At 47.6% G+C, this 16169-nt stretch overlaps 1 protein-coding gene across 2 annotated transcripts in view; it reads left to right on the top strand.

The window, feature by feature from the left end:
* Positions 1–16169, top strand: part of NUP160 (nucleoporin 160) — a 59018-nt gene that overhangs the window by 39017 nt on the left and 3832 nt on the right. The window contains exons 22-33 of one of the 2 annotated variants that reach the window (XM_075064766.1): positions 1313–1411; positions 1868–1987; positions 3804–3899; positions 4029–4123; positions 5669–5765; positions 5848–5953; positions 6243–6403; positions 8513–8573; positions 10250–10360; positions 12269–12392; positions 13443–13544; positions 14133–14274. In XM_075064766.1, the coding sequence (XP_074920867.1) occupies positions 1313–1411; positions 1868–1987; positions 3804–3899; positions 4029–4123; positions 5669–5765; positions 5848–5953; positions 6243–6403; positions 8513–8573; positions 10250–10360; positions 12269–12392; positions 13443–13544; positions 14133–14274 (1314 nt within the window). The remainder of the gene's footprint in view (positions 1–1312; positions 1412–1867; positions 1988–3803; positions 3900–4028; positions 4124–5668; positions 5766–5847; positions 5954–6242; positions 6404–8512; positions 8574–10249; positions 10361–12268; positions 12393–13442; positions 13545–14132; positions 14275–16169) is intronic. The other variant, XM_032775856.2, reaches the window with a different exon arrangement.

Raw genomic sequence — 16169 nt, 5'->3', positions numbered from 1 at the left:
TTCGATGCTTATGAACAAAGGTTTAGAGTGAAGCTTCCCAGCATCACCTTACCTTTGCCTCAAATGCACATTCTTTCAGTCCATTTTTTTCAAATGTAATCTTGTCTTGTGGAAAGGGGAAACAGAAAAGAGAGCGAGAGCTTGCACTGTTTGCTAAAGGAGTGTTTCTCAGCTGGTGGGTCATGAGCCCTGGGGATCCCACAAAGCAAGCTGTGAGGGAAGGCCGTGAGACTTTGCATACCAATCTAAAGCAAAGACTATCTGGTTCCCTCACTCGCTGCACACCCTGACCCCTCAAGGTCAAATGTCCTCTGCCGACTTCTTGAAACATGCGCACTCATACGTTACATTACATAGACCTGTCGCTATCATTGATACTTTTTTTACTCTTTTATAACAAATGTAATGCGAAAATTTGTGACTGAAAGGCTTGTCAGCCTGAAAAGGGTAGGGAATGCTGTGCTAGGCTGCTGGCCTTGTGTCTGTGTGCACTGAAGTAGAGCTCCTGCTGACCCACCTGTATGCTGCGTGCCAGAAACCTCATTCTAAGCCCTCCTGGACAGTGAATGTGACGGGGGTTGTTCTATAGACATACATGGTGCTGATGGGGCGGAGGGAGATTGTTAAATCCTTATTAGGAGTGAGTTTGCATCAAATATTTGTTGACCCTTTTTAACTCAGCCAAATCAAAATGGCTTTTCATCCCGCTCTCCAGAGGCACCCATCTGATGCGGGGCTTGTTCAAATGCTAAACTTCCAATTCCTGTCACCTCCCACTGAGAAGCTAGAGCTGTTCAGATGAGGCCATTTACTGATGGCAAGTGTGTGGGGGAGTTTCCCCCACCACGTTTGTGCTGAAAGCAGCTGAACCACTTTTGTTCATGTGGATTTTTCCTGTGGAGATTCCCAACCCACAAGATCTGTCCAAAAGGTGTGTGACTGTTACAGGCACCTGAAAAAGGCCCTTTGGAACGGAAACATGTAGGTGCCGTTAACTAGAGTTTTTGCTAGGCACTCTGTTGATAACACACCTCACACTTTCCATTAAGATTCCTCCTTTGCAAATGACATCTGGAAGTAGGATCAGCAGAACGTGGAGTCGTCCTGGTGCCCTGCGTTAATCTTGGTACTATAGTTACAACGTGCCACTAAAGTAGCATTGCAGGAATCCAAAGCTGAAATCCTCAGTTTGTTTCTCTGGTAAAACAGGGACTATCTTGCCTAAATACAAGGGCTTGCTGGTGTATAATCAGCGTTAACGGAATGTTAAAGCTTTCGTGTGTCTGATCAGAGGGTGCCCTTTGTCTCTTAGGAATACATTCGCCTGCTGCAGCCCTGGTGTCACGTGAACGTGGGCTCCTGTCGCTTCTTGATGGGAAGATGTTACCTTGTTATGGGCGAGGGACACAAGGTACAAAACGGCTTCACTGCTTCCCAGAGTGGAGCATTGCTTCATGTGTGGAGTTCAGTGGTGGCTATGTGGATCTGCACTGTCACACTTACCTGACCACCAGTCACATTCTGTTCCTAGGGCTAGAAGATGTGTTGCTCAGATAGAAATGCAAAGCTCATTTCTTTAGCGTAGCTTTTCCTTGGATTTTCTCACACCCACTCATATACACAAGTGTAAATGAGCAAACACGTATACATCTTTCAGATGGGGAAGGGGCAAGGGAAAATTGTTTTTAAATACCTGGGGAGGCTTTGAGACATCTATGGAAACACATAGCTAGCTAGGGCTTAATGGACTGGCCCATGGTGACCCTGCGTAGCCTGGCGCAGAACCAAGCTGTCCTGTTTACCTGTATTTTGGATTAAGTCAGTCGCCTGAGAAAGGGAGTACTTAGCAGCTTTATCTTTCTTCCAGGCTCTGGACTGTTTCTGTCAGGCTGCGTCTGAAGTTGGAAAAGAGGAGTTCTTGGATAGGCTGATCCGAGCCGAGGACGGCGAAATGGCTTCCACCCCGCGCTTGCAGTATTATGACAAGGTATTGCTGCTATGATAGTACAGAAACTTGGAGCTTGCTGTGAAAGTTTGGTTTCAGATGCTGCCAAGGCAGCCAGTCTTCATGCTTCATGGCAGTCCTTTCCACTGTTGCCACCATGGCAGGATTCCCTCCCTACTCTGTTCTTGAGGGTACAGATATGGGGACCCACATGAAAGACCCCCTAAGCTTATTTCTACCAGCTTAAATGCAAACTTCCCCCAAGGCACACATTTTTCCTTGTACCTTGGATTAGATAAACGCTGCCACCACCAAGTGATTTAAACAAACATTTAGGGAGGGCCACTCCCCAAGCTCTACACCCCCTTTCCTGGGCAGGCGTGAGAATAAACAAGATGAGCACAGACCAACCTTGGGGGGTTTTTAGGACACTTAAAAAAATCGGATTCTTAAAAAAAAACCACAGAACTGTTTTAGGAAAAAAAGTAAAAGAAGCATCTCTGTAAAATTAGAATGGAAGATAATCTCACAGGGCAATCAGATTCAAAACCCAGAGGATTTCCCTCTGGGCAAAACTTCAAAGTTACAGAAAGAAAACCAGGAATACGCCTCCCTCTCAGCACAGAGAAGATCACAAGCCAGAATAAAAATAAGCTAAATCTCTGGCTGCTGCTAGGTAAATACAAAATGGGGATTGTTGTTGGCTAAAACCTGGAAGTGAAAAAGTTAGTACAGTATCTCTTGTAGTGTGTGTCTCATATTAAGTGCGATTTATTAGTCTGCCCCTCAACTTTCAGTAAACCGCAAGAATGGTTTGTGATCTGGAGAAACTGCCTTATAGGGAGACTTCAAAAGCTCGGTCTATTTAGATTATCCAAGAAAAGTCTAGGTTCTCGGAGACTGATCTATGTGAGGAAGAGACTTCTGCTGGCAGAGGGCTCTAATCGATCAGACAGAAGCAGGATGGGAGCCACTGGGTGGAAACTGAACCCAGGCAAATACAGACTTAAGGGTAAGGTGCCAGTGTTTAGCAATGAGGGTGATTAACTCTTGGAGTAAATGACCTAGGGAAGTGATAGATTCTCTCACTTGATGTCTTTTGTCAAGACTTGGTACATCTTTCTGAAAGATGTACTCTAGTTCAAGCAGTTGTGGGCTTGATGCAGGAATCACTAGGTGAGAGTCTCTGGCCTTAATATGTGAATTCTGCTGAGAGTGTCTGTCTACATTGTGGTAACTACTTAGATTGTGGTTGTGGGTTAGAGACTTTGTTCTGTCAGTACAGTGCCTTGGGGGGCCTGTTCAATGACTCAGGCTCCTGGGTGCTACTACAGAATAAATAAGTTATCCGTGGGGGTGGGAGGGAGGTTGGAGGTTGTGGCAGCTGAGTAGGGGACAGTTGGTGCTTTTGGCACCTGGAGAGATGTAAGCAGGAGCTCAGGATTGGTGGATGAGTGTTAGCTACATTTCTTTTAGAATCATCAGCCCTCAAATGGTTAGCCGTGTTAAGATTGCAACCATAAGGGCTTATAAATATTGAGAGAGAAGTTTTAGTTTTGGATCACAGTTCTGTGGGTTGGATTCTGCAGGAAAATCTCTAGCCGTGAAAAACACGATTCGATCACCCTGTGTATAACGTACCAAAGTATCCCTCTTTGGGTTTGAAATTCTTGGCATCTGCTGGAAAATGAATATTTTTTTTTGCAAACATCGCCAAAATCCTTTTGGCTGTTTCTGAATTCAGTTAGCGTGGAAATAGCTTCCTCTTGGTAAAAAAAAACAAAAAAAACAAAAAAAAACAAAATTCTCCACGTTCTTAGACACCACAACATCCCAAACCAGTCTGTTTCCTCTCTAGGTCCTGCGATTGCTGGATGTTATTGGTTTACCTGAACTGGTCATCCAGTTAGCAACGCTAGCAATCACAGAAGCAGCTGACGACTGGAGAAGCCAGGTAGGCATTAATTCTTTTGTGCTGAGACATTGGGTTTTTTCATGCAGCAACTATTGCTGGCACCAAGAACTTATCTTAATTGGTACAGATAATAATGACTGAACTGAGTTACGCTCTCTGATGTTTTAGGCTACTTTGAGGACGTGCATTTTCAAACATCACTTGGATTTAGGGCACAATAGCCAAGCGTACGAGGCCTTAACCCAGAATCCAGATTCCAGCAGGTAACATCCTTGTGTCCTTCAACTCTGCTGCTCTGCTGTTTGAGCTGTGGGCTGCTCTTAGCGTCTGTCTCGCCCATTCGGAAAGCTGTTAGTACAGAACGTTACCATCACTCCGATGTGATATTTGCGCTTAGTTCAGTGCAGTGTAAGAAACTGATTGGGATGCTTCATGCCTGTCGGGTTCAAATGTGAATCCTTTCACCATGGCACTGTGCTAGATGGGAACTCGACTGTGAATCCTGAATACAGGCTTTATGGAGCCAGGCCTGTCTGTATAACCCAATGAAACCATAGCCCCAATTCATCCATCCAGCTGCTGTTTAGGTACTGCTAGTACCCAGTAAGATGGTGTCCAGGGCGGCAGCAGCAAGTGTCTTGGAGCGAGCACTGCCCTGGGCAAGCGTGCAGGAACAAGCAGCTTTTTGTATAGAGCCCTTGGGCAGCCCCTGCAGCAGGAAATGCCCCCACTGTCTTGGGGCTCGTTGCCCAGCTGCAGGCTGTCACGTCCTGGTGCCCCGGAGGTTCCCAAGCACAGGCATTGTCTGCACTGAGTGAATAAGGTGTTAGTTAAATCATGTGAACAGGTTGCCTAACTTGGTTAAACCCCACCTAGCACTTAGTGTGGACAGACTGTAGTGTTTAAGACTCTGTACCCTGGCTATGGTTAACCTGAGGGTCTGCCTGGATGCCACAGCTCCTTCTCACCCTGAAAGCCAAAACCCGGTTTATTCCTGGGTATGCTATAAGCCAGCATTTCTCAAACTGGGGTCGCAAGCCTATTGTAGAGGGGTTGTGGTATTGCCACGCTTCTGTGTTTCCTTCAGAACTGGGTGCCCACCCAGTTCTGAAGGCAGAGCCACCACCAGCAGCTGCGCAGAAGTGAGGGTTGCATGCTATGGTATTACCACCGTTCTGCGCTGTCGCTGACGATGGTGCTGTCTTCAGAGCTGGGTGGCAGGGTATTGGGGGGTGGGCTGATCATCAGAGTCTGAAATATTTTTAAAGGGGTTCCCAGCAAAAATAGTTTGAGAACACCCCCCCATAAGCCCACACTAAATAGGTCCTAACAGACTGTCCGTTGTCCGAGAAGCCCCTTCCTGGCAGGAGAAGAACACAGGACCAAGAGGGGCAGAGACTGGCCAGCCAGTCAGGGAGAGGCTTTCCCACCCCAATCAGATTCATAAGCCTGAGCGGAGAGTGTGTGTATGGGACTCGGTAGTGCGGGGGTTCTGCCTGAATCTCTCACTTTCTGGCGAGGAAGGAAGGAGGAACTCTGTTACTTAGGACACTTGAAGAGAACAGCTCCTCTGTCCAGGTTCCCTGCTTCCAGCCAAGCCTCCTGCACATTTCTCCACCACCACCCCCTTTCGCCGACCAGAAGCCAAACGCAGACCTTCCTCCTGGGATCCAAAGGGGATGGGGAGTCTTCACCCCCCATCACAAGTATGAACCTCTCATGGCTTGTGAACTCTGCTGGCAGTTGTGCATCTTACCTGCCTGCCTATCCAAGTTCATTAGAATAGCTTTGCCTTTGTCTCTTCCTAGGCAACTGGACTGTTTGCGCCAGCTAGTGGTGGTTCTGTGTGAACGCTCCCAGCTGCAGGACCTGGTGGAGTTCCCCTATGTGAACCTCCATAATGAGGTAATTCACTGGCCTTGGGCCAGGCGGGAGAACTAGTATAGTGGAAGGCAGCTGAAAAACTCCTGTCTCTCCTGTGTCTTAGGTTGTGGGGATAATCGAGGCTCGAGCTCGTGCTGTGGACCTGATGACTCACAATTACTATGAGCTGCTCTATGCTTTCCACATCTACCGTCACAACTATCGCAAGGGTAAGGCTGCCTGACATCGCTAGTCCCTTGTATCTTGGCACTGGGCTCTCGTTGCCTGGTATAGCTGTACTGGTAAATCTTGTGTCCGCACAGTCTGTCGTGTAGTTCTCTCCATGATGGATGCTGTTTATCTGTCCAGATGCCATGGGCTTTCTTAGGCGTAGCACTGTTGCCTGTCTCTCTGGCCTAGCCAGTGCCTCCTGTGTATAACCAGCAAATCCCCAGAGGTGTCAGTCCAATGGAAAGAGAATTCTGCTGTGCGCTGAAACGTTCATTTCTTCTTCCCCAGCTGGGACGGTGATGTTTGAATATGGCATGCGCCTGGGCAGGGAGGTGCGGACGCTCCGTGGGCTTCAGAAACAAGGGAACTGCTATCTTGCTGCCATTAACTGCTTACGGCTCATCCGCCCAGAATATGCATGGATAGTGCAGCCGGCTTCCGGAGCAGTGGTATGAAATCTTGAACCTTCGGTTTATTTTAAAACTGTCTGTCAAAGTGGTGGCTGTGGGCCTGGTTTTTTAGCAGTGATCCCCTTCGTTGTAAAGGTGTTTCCGCTGTAAGGCCGTTCTGATGTCACCAGTGGGATTCACCTATCATTCCTGCTACCGTAGAGTACATGAGATTGGCCACAGGTAGGGACCTACCAATTTCATGGCCATGAAAAACATGTCGTGAACCATGAAATAAGTCCTTCCCCATGAAATCTGATATCTCCTATTCTGCTGGGAGCACCCCAGCTGGGGACTCTTAGCTGTGAGTCCTGGCTGGGCTGGGGAGGGACAGGATTTGTCCTTCTCCTGCACAGCCACTCCTGGGGCGAGATCAGATCCACCTGCATGTGCCTCCCCTGTAGGAAGCTCTGGGGCTGGGCAGCAGCCCCGGCGGTTCCTGCAGCTGGAGGAGGCTCGTGGAGGTGGGTTTGATCTCCCCTGTGCTGCTGGGTGTGCCCCAGGCGGGAGTTCCTGGCTGCGTGTCCCAGCTGGGCTGGAGAGGAACAGGACTTCCTCTTCACCTGCATAGCTCCTCTGGGAGGGTGGGGGAGGAGATCAGACCCACCTCCGGGTTCCTTTTGTGTTGGGACCCCACGGTTACCACCATGAAATTTCAGATGTAAAGATCTGCAAACATGAAATCGACCAATTAAAAAAACCCTCTGGCCATGAAATTGATCAAAATGAACAGTGAATTTGGTAGGGCCTTGGCCATAGGCATTACAGGCTGGTGACTGCCAATCTCAAATGCCTACTATTGCTGCTCTCCCCAAACAGGACTGACCCTGTGTATTGGGAGATTGGAGGAAGGAGCGAGCACCAGCCATGGGCCAGGGCTCCGACTGGGGGTGGAGGTGGAGGAGCATCTAGCCTGCTGCTCTCAGCCCCCTTTTGATCATACTCAGCCGGGATTAAGCTGGCAACTTTTGTGTTCCCTAACATCACTAGGGTGTGGTCTACCCTAGAGAGATTGATCGGCATATAGCTGTCAGTTGGCGGGGAGTGAGAGAATTGCAAGCTGACTAATGTAGCTCTACTGCCAAAGCCCCAGTGTGGAGGCAAGAGTCCTCGCACCAGTGCTGATGATTCCATTCGGGGAACTGGGCTAAGTCGTACTGGCAGAAGAGCTCTTTGGCTGATATAGTTCTAATAAACGGCTATGCCAGCAAACCCGTTTGTCTAGACAAGGCCCATGTTGTGCAAGGGGCAAGGAGAACTACTTCCAGCTGGTTAAAATGTTCCGATACTTGCTAACCACGTGCAGCCGAAAACTTGAAAACTCTGAACTTTCCCAGTTTTCTCCATCTGGCTGAGGCCTAGACATGACCCAGTTGCTTTTTTTGGTCAGCTGTTTGGGAAGCAAAAAGTGAAAAATATAGTTACGCATCCTCTTTCCCCCCCAGCCTTATAACGCATGCAGATGGATGGGTTTTCTTTGTACGTGAGGGTGGGGAAAAAAGAGAAATCCATTTTTGGCTGAGACCAAAGAGGCAGCATTGTAGCCCCAAAGGAGAACTTTTTGAGCATGTTTAGTGTGTAAAATCTGGTTTAGAATGGAAGCCATCGTGTAACCTGCCAATGCTGTAATCATGTGAGCCCTGTAGCCATGGTAACTGCCTTGAAGTTCACCTTCCATTCAGGGTGCGCTGTGCTTGTTTTAGCTGTATGTTGTTCTTATTAGATCTAGTCCTTCAAAAGGCATTCTATCCACTTCATTTCACACAGGGGAGGAGATCGCTATAATCAAGGACCAAGCTACAAATTCTGTGCCTTGTTTCCTTGGTTCTCCTGAATTTTGATAGGTTTTGTTTTTTACATAACTGCAAATGCTTCGTTTTGCAGCCAGAGTCTGAGATCTTACTGCAGAAGTTTGGTTCGGGGTGGCAGAGACTACGTGTGACTTGCGCTGCTTTCTGCAGCCAGATCCATCCAGATGTAGCCTTTGGAATTGCTTTATAGCCTACAGCTCTCCCAGTGTGAGCGTCTGAGATGGAGCATTAGATGGGGAAGGGGAAGCAGCCTACCCTTTGAAATCCAACTTCAACTAAACCTTTTTCTTCCTGGCAGTATGAACGCCCAGGAGCGTCCCCAAAGAGAAGCCATGATGGGGAGTGCCCAGCTGTCCCAAGTAAGTCACTAATGCCTCCTATAATGCTTGTATTCCAGCACTCTGCTTTTGACTTAAAAGTTGTGCCGCTTACTAGTAACCTGGGAGAGGGCTCCCCTCCTTCCACAGCCTCTGTACCACTTGCAGGAGCACTTGAAAAATGTGCTGCCTTTCTCTAATCCCCATTGTGGTCTTGGTGTTCACATTCTTAAAATTCCAGCAGACTGATTTGTAAAAAATACAAAAACATCACACTTATGACAACAATGGCCTTTCATTTTGTATTACACTGTCTGCATAACAAACATATTCCTAGCAAGTTCAGGGAAGGGCATATTTCAGCACAACAAACTTAACTCTGCCTTGTTTTGCATGTGTATTTATCTTCATTTCAGTATCTAAATATTTTCTGAAGGCATGTGATTTAGTGGGAAATGGGCACCACAAAGGGTCTGCCTGGGGCACCATGTCTAGTTTTTTTAACATTTCAAAAGACAGGAATATTAATAAAAACTACTTGTTGTGTTAACCAGTGTGTGGCATTTGTAATGTTCTTAACTGGATCTGTCTAAATGCTGCATAGGAGTTAAAAACTAGCAAGGAGAAGTCAGTCAAGGTGAATTCAATTGTTTGCTGTAATATGACTCCATAGGTTAAGAGGGACACATAGGCATGCTAGCCGCTGTGCATAATGTCCAGAGAAGCCATTTTGAAGACCTATAGTCTAAAAGTCCTTCACTTGTTTAAAACATGGAGAGCAAAGTCTAGTTGTTGCTGGCTAAAAGGAGTGAGTGTGTTCTGGAGTCTAGATCTGCTTTATCATGTGCCCCAGATACATCTTTGATTAAGGGAGAGCACAGCACATGGCATCTCCAGAAGATCAGTTTTTCTGCAGCCTTCATAAAGCCATTCCCCAGGGCTTCTTCACGCTTAGCTTCACTGACTGAGCATGTGTGTAACTTGCATGTTTGAGTGCTGCGGTGTGTGCTAGGTGCCATCCAAGCATAGAAGACATGACCACTGCCCTGAATATCCTGCAATGTACTTCAGCTGTGATGTGAGCACGGGGGGAGGTAGGGTAAGGGCTACAGGCAAAGGTCAGGTGGCTACTCAAGTACCTAATGTATGCATCTTGATGGATAGAGGGTTTCATTAGTCACCACGGCTGAGGGTGTTTTAAACTTGGTTTGTTTTTATATGTAATTGCAGATGCTACAACTTCTTTCCTAGGGTGCTCTGAGGTTGGAGCTCCCTGTCTGGCCTCGTCTGCCATGCCTCCACACTCTCCTGCAAGTCCTTCCTTAAAAAAATGGGTTTTACCAAGTCTCGAAAAGGGTAGTCATCCTCTTGTGGAAGGGTTAACTTAGGGTAGGTCTGCACTGCAGTCCTGAGGAGTGATTGCAGCGTATATCAATATACCCGAGATAGTTTTGATTTAACTAGATAATCGAGTCTCGTGCTAGGTCAGAGCTGTCTGTGCGCGCTGTAATCACCCCACCAGATTACAGGGTAGACATATATCCTAAATGACCATATATGTGCACTCTTCAGACACTGGTAGTGTGCATCTCAGTTTTCCTTTATCTATTGACTGTTTAGACCATAAGCTCTATAAAGTAGGACCTTTCCCATCCCCATTGTCTGTAAAACACCTGGCCTGCACTGGGCTTCTCTAAATAAACATCTGTTTTTTACAGCAGCACGGCAGATAGAAATCTTGGAGCTGGAGGATTTGGAAAAGGAGTGCATGTTGGCGCACATCCGACTAACTCTTGCGCAGCATGACCCATCGACAGCTGCTGTTGCAGGTAGGGATGGGAATTGGCCCTCAGGGCTCAGAACAGCAGCTCCGAGCTGCTTTTAGAGAGTCAGGGTGTAGTTCGTACAGATGGTGTGGTGACGTGAAGCTGTTTTGCATCTGCAGCCAGGTTGTCTTGTGATCTCATCAGATCTCACAAGCAAACCTGGGATGGATCTGGCTATACTGGAACGGGAACCCTACAAGGAGTGTTTATAAATGGGAGAGGGTTCAGAGAAGAGTCAGGAGAATGGTTACAGGATTAGAAAATTTGCTTTATGGTGAGAGACTCAAAGGGTATGTCTACACTGCAATTAAAAACCCACTGCTGACTTGGGCTCGCAGGGTTCAGGCTTAAGGGGCTGTTTACTTGTGGTCTTTGAGCTCAGGCTGAAGCTGGAGTTCTGGGACCCTCCTGCCTTGCAGAGTGCCAAAGCTTGGGCTGCAGCTAGGGTTGCTAACCCTCTAGGATTGTCCTGGAGTCTCCAGGAATTAAAGATGTCATTTGATGAAACCTCCAGGAATATGTCCAACCAAAGTTGGCGACCCTAGGTGCAGCCCAGGCCCCAGCATCTACACTGCAATTAAACAGCCTCATGGCCTGAGCCCCACAAGCCTGGGGCATTGGTGTCTAGTTGCAGTATAGACTTACCCAAAGAGCTCAGTCTAGTTAGCTTAACAAAGCGAAGGTTAGGGGGTGACTTGATCAGTCTCGAAGTACCTGCACTGGGAACAGATCGTTAATATTGAGCTCTTCAGTCTAGCAGAGAAATGGCTAACACAGTCCAAAGACTGGAGGTGGAAGCTAGACAAATGCAGGCTTGAAATAAGTGTTACATTTTAACAATGAGAGTAGTTAACCATTGAAACAATGGTGGAGTCTCCATCACTGACAATTTAAGTCCAGACTGGATGTTTTTCTACAAGCTCTGCTCTAGGGATTGTTTGGGGGCAGGTCTCTGGCCTGTGTTAGGAGGTCAGACTAGGTGATCAGAGGGGTCCCTTCTAGGCTGCTACAAGAAGTATGAACGGTGAGCCTCTCTTCTGTCTACTGGTGCACTTGCAGAATGCCTGGGGCATTGCTGCTGTTGTCATGCAGAAATCTAGGCAAATCGGGAGTAGGGGGAGGTTAAATCTCTCAAGAGTAGGTGGCTCTTCTGCTAGATAAATACCAGCTCAAGTAATTACCTTCTGCCTCCTTAATGTCTCCTGCAGTTTTAATTGGATACAGTATTTTTCACTGCCTGTCCAGAACCAGTACACTTGTGTTTCTTTGTGCTGTTAAACACTGCTGTGTTCCACCTCAGAGGCAGGGTCACTCCTTAGCCTATAATACTGATGGCTGTCAGCATAGTACAAACTCTACTTAAGAGTAAGACTATCCCCATCGAGCTTCTTCCCTGCTGCCAAGAAGCAAATAGGGTTTTGGTTTACAGCCGAACGATGCCTATGTGTAAATTTGCTGAACACTTTTTGGTTATAATGTTTTGATTGGTCAAAGTTTGGCAAAATTATAAACTAATTAGGCTGAGGCTTTCTATGCTTGCACTCTGCCTCGGACTGTGTTTTTTTTTAATATATATAAAGTCCAGCAGTTTAGGAGAATGAGGTTAAAGAGTCATCAAACTTTCCTAGTCTTTGAGTTAGTTTCAGCCAGTTTACCTGGCACCAAAGTCAGACTTGTTTTTCTGTAATTCCCAGAGTCTCCTAACACTTTTTTATTTACACTGTTTATAACCCTGCCACAGTCCAATGTTGCCTTGGAGAATTCCCTGACTTCTAAGGTATTACCCCCGTGTAGCTTTCCCAGCGAATCCCTCAGTAAGGCGTAGTTCCATGCTGCAGTGCTGCATTTGAAGAAGGTATGTGTGAACAGTCAGTTCGCGGTATGCGCTGACTGGATGTTCTGTTTGCGCAGGAAGCTCTTCGCCAGAGGAAATGGTCACCCTCTTGGTTCAGGCTGGCCTCTTTGACACAGCTGTCTCGCTCTGCCAGACCTTCAGACTCCCCTTGACACCTGTCTTTGAGGGGCTGACTTTCAAGTATGTGACACGTTATCATGCTTTTAAGGTTGTATAACACAAATACTGAAGAACTTGTATAGCTTAAGCTTTGTGGAATTATGACCTGGCCTGTCAACTCTCAGCTGTTTCAGAAGCTTGCGGATTTTAGGGATGCGTGTGTTGTGCTCTTGGAAACAGCTGGGTTTAACTGAGGAGGGCAGGGATCAGCATAAGGGAAGGAGATGGTTAGTGATCCCCTTCTCGCAGCTGGAGTGGGGAGGTCTAAGAGCCACCCCTTTGAGCCACTGTGGCGGAGTCCCACACTTGTGTGTACATCTAAGCTTGAATTTTCAACCTAAAATGATCTTCAACACATCAGGAGTGAGAGGCTGCCCCCTAAGATCTAAAAATCGGAAAACGTCGAAACAGGAGTGTGTTAAATCCTTCCTGGTGTTGTGGCTCTGACACGGGGTGTCTGGGCTCTAGGGCTGACAGCACTGATGTTAACTGAGTACATAGAGGCTTTCCTCACTGGGTAGCTCATGTTCTCAAACTGTGCCTGCTGGAGCACGTGTGGGGCTGGCTTCTCCTACATTGGAGAGAGAGATACTGGAATACACCTGGAGTACTTCTGCAGCGTTTCTTTTCACACGGGCAAATGCTGTGATTCTGCAGGGGTGTATTGGAATCACAAGGGGGCCATGCTAGGAGTGCTTGAGAGGCCATTCCTGCTTGTTGGCATGTGCAGACTACACTCCCATGCTTAGTGTCCTGGCTTTTCCTAGTGCCCACAGAACAGGTCACGTTTGTTTGGGTCAGGTTAGTTATTGAGGGGCTCTTGTCACTTAGGAGCTAGGGTGTGATTGTTTTTTTAAATTGACCTATCTGAAGAGTTTAACTTCAACCAAGTGGTTACCCCTGCATCTCCTGTTATACCAGCAATGCCAGGAACTGCTGGGAGTATAACAGCATCGAGGAGGACCAACCTAACTGAACAGTTTCATGGTGTAGCTGTGGGAGGGGAGGGCATGGGGACCCCAGCTTTGTGTGCAGTGTGCTGTGTGTGATGCTGGATGTTGTGTGTTCCAGATGCATCAAACTGCAGTTTGGCGGGGAAGTGGCTCAGGCAGAGGCCTGGGATTGGCTAGCAGCAAACCAGCTCTCCTCTGTCATTACCACCAAGGAGTCCAGGTAAGGGTGCTTGTTCTTCCTGGAGGAGACTGTTCGGGGCTGCTCTTCAAAGGTAGACGTTGCTGCAGCTTCTTGTGGTAAAAATCTCTTACCAAAGCCAAGATTTGTGGGTTCATAAAAATCCCGGGATTGCAGCTGCTTCAGAGGGGCCTGTAGCATCGAAGCTTTTGGAGAAGAGGATGGCACTCTGGCAATCCAATCCAAACACGCCCCAAGGCACCGGCCACACACAAGCAGCAGCAAAGCGTGTTTGCCTTTCCTCTATACCTCACTTAGGTGTACTTATAAATGCACTGTTTTAAATGCAGGCATTAAGCACATGCTGTTGGCCTGATCACACCTCAGGTAAAACCGGCACTAGGACTGCTGATACTTGCATTTCCTTTCTTACTTCTAAATCTTGCTACAAGCTCAAATCCAATTGGCTTCCCCCTCTCAGCTCCAGGTCTCTGTGATTGCTGTTTTCCATGTGGATCCCACCCACCTATGTATTTATTGGGGACTAACGCACAGCTGGTAATGCACATGCTACCTCTTCGCAGTCTAAGTGCAGGAATAGCAAATGATGTACTCTATCCTGTCTTCTAGTGCAACAGATGAAGCCTGGCGGCTGTTAGCTTCCTACCTGGACAGATACAAATCCCAGAACCATCTGTATCATTACTGTGTAATCAACAAGCTCCTCTCGCATGGGGTGCCGCTGCCCAACTGGCTTATCAACAGTTACAAGGTAAATGTTTCTGTGGCCTGGTCTACACTGAGGGGGGTCGATGTAAGATACATAACTTTAGCTACGGAATAGCGTAGCTGAAGTCGATGTATCTTATTTCGACTTACCTCCCGTCTTCACAGCGCGGGATCGATGGCCGTGGCTCCCCCGTCGACTCCACTTCCAGCTTTCACCCTGGTGGAGTTCCGGAGTCCATGGGGAGCACGGTGGGGATCAATATATCGCGTCTAGACGAGACACAATATATCGATTGCTACCCGCCAATTTGGCAGGTAATCTGGACATACCCTGTCTTTATAGAGAAGGGGGAGAGACAATTGTGTGGCTGTGTGATTGCTTCCAGTACATCTGCTGGTCAGGAATTTTGTGCTCATGCAGTTTATCATGCACCCATTGTAGTTCAGAAGCCAAACCAAACTAAAATAATTTCAAGGGCCAAAGAGTCTGATCTCAAAACTAGATTTCCCCTTCTCCAGCCTTGGAAACAGGCAACTTCCTTAGCTGCTACAAAGCCAGGTAGGTGAACAGGCATCTTGGCTACATCTTGGGTTTGGCCAGGCTGCTGAGGGTGTGGGGAGGCATCAGAAGTTAGGATCTGGAAGGAGTAACTTTCCCTGTTGAGGAGGCTGCTGTGTTTGGGGGTGTGGAAGGGCTGGAGGTCAGTGGGGGGGAGCAGGAGGCTGCTGTGTGGGGTGAGGATGGGGCTTCTGGATAAGGAACTTAGATGGTTGCTGGGAGTAGGGGGGTGCGGGTGGATACCAGGACTCTTGTATGGGGTTGAAATAAAGAGGGTGCATGGTCAGTGGCTCTTGAGGGTTCTTCCAGGGGGGCAGAGCGTGTTGAGGGACCAGGGGTCTCCTGGAGAGGGTAGGGGCTCTTCAGGGGTGGAGGGTGCACTGAATGAGGCAGGGACTGTGAGGAAAATAGTATGTGATGCTGTAATTACAAGGAGGCTGAATTAAGTTTGCTCAGGCCCCTGGAAACTCTCACCTGCTCTGTTTTGCAGTTTTACTATTCTTTTAACATTTTTATGTAGTTTTCTAAGTTTTGTAAAAGCAAACTGAAAATTCAGCTATTCCATCATGTTAGATCATGCTGACCTAGTAGCAGTAGTAGGTTGTCATCCTTTGTGTGGGCCAGACACTAAAGGGGGATGAGGTCCACATCTTGCCAGTGAGTTTCACAGCTGCCCTTGTCCCAGTCTCATGCCTCTTCTGTCCAGATCTTCACACCTCTATGTTCTAGATGGGTAGCTTCTTCCTTCTCCCCTTCATTGGGGGTGTAGGCACCAGCAGGGGGAGCACTGTGATAGCACAGCAGAGACAGGGCCACAGCACCTGATTGCCTGGACTAGGCAGGGAATGTCAAACAGTCGTGGGATGGAGCATGCTCAGTGCAAATGGAATCTTTGAATAGTTTAGCTGTTAAACTTTTAACAAGCTTCTGCTGACCAGGTGCAAACTGAGACTTTCTGATGATTTGGGCAGATGTTTATGGGAGCACAAAAGGCACATCCATGATACCATGGTGGCTCCCCCACTCTGGCAAATTTCAAGCTCCTAGTCCAAAGCACGGAGGCACTTGAGCTTATCTGTAAAAGAGTTGGAAGAATCTTTTATCATGGGCAAAAAAGGGTGTTATTGCTGCTCTTCTTCTGTGAAGTGAAACTTTCCAGTAACATTCAGCGTGGGAAACTTCAGCACGAATGGTTAGACAAAGTGATAAGCAACTGAAAGCAGGGCCTTACAATGGGAAGTGTTGGGCTACTTTCGCCACTGGTGGTGCTACCTGTGCTGCTGATACTTTGTGCACCAAATCTGTTCAGATTGGTTAAAGTTAAAATGGTCCAGCTGATTGGAAAAACATTACTCATTCTTACTATGAAATCAGCTAAG

This window comes from Chelonoidis abingdonii, chromosome 4 (assembly GCF_003597395.2).
Source record: "Chelonoidis abingdonii isolate Lonesome George chromosome 4, CheloAbing_2.0, whole genome shotgun sequence".
Taxonomy (NCBI): domain Eukaryota; kingdom Metazoa; phylum Chordata; order Testudines; family Testudinidae; genus Chelonoidis; species Chelonoidis abingdonii.
The sequence above is the reverse complement of the archived record's forward strand: the minus strand, read 5'-3'. Positions and strand labels throughout refer to the sequence as shown.